This window comes from Nicrophorus vespilloides, unplaced genomic scaffold (assembly GCF_001412225.1).
Source record: "Nicrophorus vespilloides isolate i.1.1-1 unplaced genomic scaffold, Nicve_v1.0, whole genome shotgun sequence".
In the NCBI taxonomy this organism is placed as follows: domain Eukaryota; kingdom Metazoa; phylum Arthropoda; class Insecta; order Coleoptera; family Silphidae; genus Nicrophorus; species Nicrophorus vespilloides.
This window is the reverse complement of record NW_017097302.1, coordinates 1-6,949: the sequence shown is the minus strand read 5'-3', so window position 1 is coordinate 6,949 and position 6,949 is coordinate 1. Positions and strand designations below refer to the sequence as shown.

General features: G+C 37.4%; 2 protein-coding genes and 4 non-coding genes across 6 annotated transcripts; 3 read left to right on the top strand and 3 right to left on the bottom strand.

The window, feature by feature from the left end:
* Positions 1 to 661: 661 nt before the first annotated feature.
* On the top strand, positions 662 to 2,314 carry LOC108559670 (bifunctional methylenetetrahydrofolate dehydrogenase/cyclohydrolase, mitochondrial). Its single transcript, XM_017917021.1, has 4 exons — positions 662 to 859; positions 1,223 to 1,672; positions 1,730 to 1,935; positions 1,996 to 2,314. The coding sequence occupies exons 1-4, from the start codon at positions 843 to 845 to the stop codon at positions 2,229 to 2,231; spliced, it is 909 nt and encodes a 302-aa protein (XP_017772510.1). The 5' UTR covers positions 662 to 842; the 3' UTR covers positions 2,232 to 2,314.
* Positions 2,315 to 2,451: 137 nt separating this feature from the next.
* Trnat-agu lies at positions 2,452 to 2,525 on the bottom strand. Its single transcript has one exon. It is a non-coding gene; the product is annotated as a tRNA-Thr (tRNA).
* Positions 2,526 to 2,864: 339 nt separating this feature from the next.
* LOC108559671 lies at positions 2,865 to 6,671 on the top strand. Its single transcript, XM_017917022.1, has 5 exons — positions 2,865 to 3,039; positions 5,080 to 5,194; positions 5,251 to 5,310; positions 5,366 to 6,133; positions 6,371 to 6,671. Exons 1-5 carry the CDS (start codon positions 2,938 to 2,940, stop codon positions 6,418 to 6,420), a joined length of 1,095 nt encoding a protein of 364 aa, XP_017772511.1. The 5' UTR covers positions 2,865 to 2,937; the 3' UTR covers positions 6,421 to 6,671.
* Trnat-agu lies at positions 3,263 to 3,336 on the top strand. Its single transcript has one exon. It is a non-coding gene; the product is annotated as a tRNA-Thr (tRNA).
* On the bottom strand, positions 3,955 to 4,036 carry Trnal-aag. The gene has a single exon. It is a non-coding gene; the product is annotated as a tRNA-Leu (tRNA).
* Positions 6,196 to 6,267, bottom strand: Trnah-gug. The gene has a single exon. It is a non-coding gene; the product is annotated as a tRNA-His (tRNA).
* Positions 6,672 to 6,949: the final 278 nt, after the last annotated feature.

Genomic DNA, 6,949 nt, shown 5'->3' with positions numbered 1-6,949 from the left:
ATTTCTACAACTTTCCACATCATAAAACCGTTACACGTGTCTTTCACGAAACCAATGCTAATGATTCAATTAAAAAAAAAATGCTTATACAGTACAGAAAATTCAATAATTGTTAAATGAACTTTTCTATATCACATTCAATTTGAATAATTAACAATTGAGATTTATTACTCTTTTACAATCTCTTAACATTTCATTTATATGAAATAATTAAATTTGTAGCTTGAATTAAATGTTATTTTTATACATATACATATAAAAAATAGAGTTTCATTCATTCATTCAATGATATTACGTTATGTTTCGGGTCGAAATCTTATCAACAGTCTTCTCCTCAAAGTTCAAACTCTTCCTCTTGCGTCAACGCAATTTGAAAACCACGTTTTTTTTTGGGTGGAATTCGTTTAAAATTAAGAATATTTTTGTCTTATAATAATTGCATTAATAATTGCAATTATTTGAATTTCCAGCAAATTTAAATTTAGATTTGAATGTTGCAATTTTGCAAATTCTTGCAGCAGGAAGCGCGTTTTCGTTAACAAACAGAATTTGTAATTGTGAATCATGTACATGCACACGCGTTTCTTATCTGAGGAATGTCGCACGTTCTTTTTATTGGTAACGAAAGAAGCAATCTAAAGTAAATAATTGGTCTCAAATTTCATTCTATCAGCGAAACTATCGTCGATCCAGTAGAATGTAACTGGTTTAGAGCGTTTATAGGCTCAGTCCGATTTAAGCAACCGCATTGGTTGGACATTCTTAAGTGGTTCTTAAGTGATTCCTCCTTCAGCGCAGATTTTCTACCTGTCTTCGAGAACTCATTAAACGCTATTCTCAAAATGATGAACAACAAAAGGTACAGTTTTATTAACGAGATATGTGCGTCGTTCATAAGTTCTGAAACTCGATGCGATTCATTAACTGTTTGAATAATAAACTAAATTTAGTTAGCGTTTGTATATCGCGAAATTCTATTGTATTCGGAGACTGCATTAACCTAACATTTCGTGGGGAAAAACGAAGGAAACATGCGGTTTTTAAAGAAATTAAGCAACATCAGCTATTGCGATTGGAAGTGCGTGCATTCGTACGTGCTGAAGCTTCGTAACCGGTAATGAAATTTGTTAATGTTAAACAGTGTTAATCTGTACGCGTATAGGCAACCAGATGTTTAATTGGATTTGTAAAAATGTTTATTTATTTATTTTTTTCGTTTCAGCGCAACGTTGATTGATGGTAAGAGGATCTCCGATGAGTATAAGAAGGGGCTTAAGGTGGAGATTGAACAGTGGATGAGCAAGGGGAACAGAGCGCCCTGTTTGAAGGCTATTTTGGTTGGGGAAGATCCGGCCAGCAGGACTTATGTTACCAAGAAGATGGAAGCCTCAGCGATGGTGGGAATCGACAGTGAGACTATCAATTTACCCAGCAGTATTAGTCAGGAGGAACTGATGGAGAAGATTGTGGTTTTAAATCAGGACAAGCAAGTCGATGGGATCTTGGTGCAGTTGCCTCTGCCAAAGCATATCGATGAGCGCACCATTTGCAATACTGTTGATGTTGATAAAGACGTTGACGGGTTCCATATAACGAACATCGGGAAGCTTGCCTTGAACATGGACACGTTCATCCCATGCACTGTGCTTGCCGTACTTGAATTAATCAAATGGTATAATAAAAATTTATGAAATTTGTAGCAGTAAATTATAATTTTGGATATTTTCAGTTGCAACATTGAAACTAAAGGGAAGACTGCTTTGATCTGTGGAAGATCGAAGAACATTGGGCTTCCGCTCTCCATGATCCTGCACTCAGATTACAGGAATGAACTGCCCGGGTTGGAGGCCACAACCATCATGTGCCACAGGAATACACCTGCATCGGAACTGATGAGATATGCCCCAACAGCTGATATCCTCATCAGCGCTACAGGTACCAAAATCAATATATATATAAATATGAGTTTGATTATATTTTAAATGTGAATTGCAGGTGTTGTCGGTTTAATTAAACCGGAGATGGTTAAACCGGGAGCCGTCGTCATCGATGTTGGATTGACGAGAGTGCAGATGGCCGATGGAAAGACTAAGCTCGTCGGCGACGTCGAGTTCGAAGGTGCGAGCAAAGTCGCCGGCTACATAACGCCGGTGCCCGGAGGGGTTGGCCCCATGACCGTGGCCATGCTGATGAAAAACACGTTCAAAGCTGCCAAACACTTGGCGCAATAACGAAATCTCTCACTCTCAATCTACACTTACTCTAGTATTAAAGAAGTTATTACATTAAGTTTGTATAATGTATAGTACAACAACAAAAAAAAAGTATTGTATATCGATGTTATATTCAAAATAAAACAATTATTTAATTATAAGCGTATAGACTTTAATTCAATCATAATTAAGTAGAGTTAAACTTGGAATTGCAAAAAGTTAGGTTGTTAGTTAACCTAGGCCCCGGGGAGATTCGAACTCCCGATCTCCTGTTTACTAGACAGGCGCTTTAACCAACTAAGCCACGGCGCCTCTTACATAAATACCTTGCGTAACCTTTAAACGCATCTCGCCCTCTTCCATTCTTAATTTCATTATAACTCGATAATTAAGCAGACTTAACAATAATATTTCACTGAGCATAATAATTAAATCTATCCCCAAGTAAGAACATAGATATAAAAGCACGTAACATCTCGGAAGTTTTCAAACTTTTCGAATATTCGAATGTGCTGCCACCGAGCTGAAACGATGTGAGAAAAAAAAACTTTGGCCAATGTTTGCAGAGCGAAAGAAAAACGGTTCTAACGTATTTTTTTGGCGAACCATTCTCAGTCTGGTGAGTATTCTGCGTGCTCCTGCTTCAGCTCATTCTGTAATCTTATTGAATTTTCTTTATTTTATTAGTGTTTTTTTCCTCGTAAGTTATTGAGTTTTAACGACCATGGACACCAGAGGCAGGAAAGTGTTTCTTGATTTCAACGATTCGACGAAAATCCACGTGAATGTGGACAACAGCAAGACTGATTCTTCATCGAACATTCAGGTAAAAATTTTAATTGAAACTTTCTTTGGTTACAATTTGTAATCACACTTTTTTACTTCTTTCATTTACACCTCAATCAATCAATCAATCAAGTTGTGATAATTAATTATAATGTTTGCGTTAAGTTTAATTAGTTGATCGGCGATTGATCAATTAATTAATTAGGGAAAATTTGCTTTAATGAACGCAACGCGCGGCATTTACATTTTTTTTTTTACAAGAAGGCGCCGTGGCTTAGTTGGTTAAAGCGCCTGTCTAGTAAACAGGAGATCGGGAGTTCGAATCTCCCCGGGGCCTAGGTGGGATAATCCACCAAAATTTTACAATAATTCTAAACTAAAAAAAAAATTAATAATTCTCTTTATAAAACTAACTATTGCTCACTTATAGAAGTCGTTATCTTGCTACAGTAAACACGTTTACAGCAATCGTAAACGAAATAATTCAACTTGTTTATTTTAAGTCTGGAAGAACCTTCGTATTGGGGCAGAATTTATTTACATATAAGAAACAAACATTGTTCATTAAAAATACAAATAATTCTCTTAAGCTAACAGTTTTATTTATGTTTTAGTCACTTCATAATTATGAAAGATTTAGAAGTGTGATTTTAATTGTTTATTTATCAATCTAAATAATACTAATAATGGATAAAATCAGAGGTTCCCAAACTTTTTCGGAACATCTGGGATAAATAGAATCTAATTGCTGAAATCGAGTAAGCTTAGGAAACATCTGAACTGTTTTATGACAGTAATCAAGTTGCAGTTTGTTGTTTGTTTAAAAGAAAACAATTGTTTTTGTGTCTAAGCCTTTGCAGTTGTTTCAATAATATTTGTTTTTTTTTTGTGTCTTAGTGATATTTAGTAGATTGATTTGTTTGTGATTGTAAAGTATAGTTAGCAGCAAAATAGTTGGCAGCGGTGGGATTCGAACCCACGCCTCCGAGGAGACTGGTGCCTTAAACCAGCGCCTTAGACCGCTCGGCCACGCTACCTATACAAGAAGATCGCTGTACAACTCCGGAAGATCTGCATGTTAAAATGTATAATCTGAAGCAGAGGTTCTCAAACTTTTTTGTGTCGTAGACCCCTTGCCATGTTTTTCGGTTTTGGGTAGATTCCCTAGATCTTAGTATAATTATTAAGATCTTTGCTCTGAGACTGTGCGTATGCTTGTAACAAGATGATACTGGTATATCATTATGTGGAGGTTTTTACAAGTTCAGTGTATGTTGAGATCTGGTCTATATCAAAATCCCGACAACCATAATCCCGACTGTATTATTATTATAATGTATACAATAACATTTTTAAATTATTCCGAAACGTAGTCACCATCTATTATAATTTAACTATTAATAACAATAAATTATTAAGAATTATTCAATGAAATCAAATACAATAAATAACAACAATTGATAATCTCAACTCCCCTCGTTATATTCTAGAAATAAAAAAAACTCGAGCGATGAATTTTTAAAATTATCTTTATTATAATACATAAATGAATAAAATAATTATAATGATCATTTACAATAAAAGACACTGTCGGGATTTCGATTAGTCGGAATTTTCATACAGTCCGGATTATGGTTGTCGGGATTTTGATATAGTCGGGATTTCGAATGTCGGTGTTTTGATACAGTAGGGATTTCGATACAGTCGGGATTTCGAATGTCGGGATTTTGATTGTCCCCCATTGTGGACCCCCATTTTCATTTCATGGACCCCCAAATTTTTTTTTCGCTGACGTAGACCCCTTGCATTTCATGCCCGAGGTTGTCATAGACCCCTTGCAGGTTGTCATAGACCCCTTGCAGGTTGTCATAGACCCCTTGCAGGTTGTCATAGACCCCTTGCAGGTTGTCATAGACCCCTTGCAGGTTGTCATAGACCCCTTGCAGGTTGTCATAGACCCCTGGGGGTCGATATAGACCACTTTGGGAATCACTGATCTAAAGATAAAGTTTATTTATCTGGACGATCGTTTAATCTTCGATGATAATAATTGAATGTTATTTGGAATTTCGTGTTTCAGCGAGCCGAACGCCTGGCGAAGCTCCAGAAGATTTTGAAGAGGAATTCCAAGCTGAGGTCCACCGGCACTATGACGAAGATACATTATCCTGATTCTCTTCTGTCCAGCAGCAGCGGTAAGTAATTAGATTGCTGTGAGAGTTTTTGTTTCGTGAACGCTGTCATGTTTCAGCTGCGAATGTGAAGTTTAATAAACGAAAAACCGAAACGAAACCGGAGTGCTGCACGTTGGGTGAGTCGATCCGATTGTGCTGTTCGCTTTTAATAAGAATTTTGTGCGTTTTAAGGTGTTCCGAGACGCCCCACGAGGAGAGTGACCAAAGAGAATGTCCTCAAGTTCTTCGAGATGAAGGCGATTTGCTCCCGGCCTACCGTGGCTATAAAAACCACGGGGAAGCTGGACATCCCGTTGCTAACACAACCAATAAATTTGGTAGTGTACAAGAAGCCGTCCCAGGAGGCTCCAAGTCTTGAGAAGGCTGTCGAAGGGATTGTGAATTGGCGGAAGGAGAGCAAATCGTTTTTCAAAGATGAGGAATACGAGAGGAAACCTGGGGCTTACGTACCTCCGATGTTGAGGTCCAGCAAACCGAAAGGGATTGTAATCGAGACCAAATCAATCGACAAAGAGTCGTTCAAACCGCTCGATTCGAGCTCTCCCATTGCGACGCTGCAGCATCCGGAGATGAAGAAATCTTCGGAGAAGAAGATGAAGACGAACCCGACCAATACCGCAGCTCTGGTGCGGAAGAACTACGACAGTAGGAATAAGGTGACAGCGCGTCCGATGGGGCTGCAGCACAGCTATTACAAGAGACACAGCAAATCACCGCCGACTACCCAAGCCCAGGATAGACTTTTGACCGTGCAGAAAAGCATCTCCGACGATGAGTGCAAGTCCAGAGGCTCGGAGTCGAAGACGAAGAAGGTCGTCCGGAATCTTGGTGATTGCTTAGAAAAATTACAAATCGCAGAGAAGACGTTGAGATGTCGCGAGGAGGACACGAAGAAAACCAACTTCCTGTGCGATAGGATTCGTTTTGCGACGCATGAAGGTAATACATGTATTATAAATATAGGCAAAAGATATGCCTCCACCGTGACAATGCTTTCACATTGCCGTGACCAGGATTCGAACCTGGGTTACTACGGCCACAACGTAGGGTCCTAACCACTAGACGATCACGGCTACTGGAGGTTATATATACATTGTCCCACCGTCGTCTCATCTACAATGATAATTCTTACAAATGAAATCGATTATAATTGATCTGATTATTTTTTATTTACAGAATGCCCAAAGCCAGTTCCGTTGCGCAGACCTTACACGAAGCCTCAATAATTGTTTAACGAATTATTATTTTTTTTGCGATAATACAACAACGTTTGTAGTATTATTTCAATTCCGTTTGACCTTGTGTAAGAAGAATGTTGTTTTCCGTTTCTTGCGATCAGAGTTTATTTTCGTTATTAGTTTTTAAAATATTTTTAATACACATATCAGTATTTAACCAAATTACCTTTAGAATAGTAACAGAAAAGTATAGTACTGCTGGCTATAGTATGTATATATATATATATAGTATTTGCATTGTTTTGTATCTTTTATTGAAAGTAAAGATTATATTTAAAATATGTCCTGTTGTTTTGTAATTCTAATTAGTGTCGAAAAAGCAGTGTTTTCATATTTGATTGATTTACTCAGAAACTATAATACATAGAATGAATCCAATATATGCATATGAAAGCTGAATGTTTGGGGAATCTAGCAATTATTGATATATTACTGTGGATTTAGCCGTTTGGCTGTAATTCGTGTTCAAATTTTAAAAAATGCTCGAAAAAGCAGTGTTTTTACATTTCATTGATTT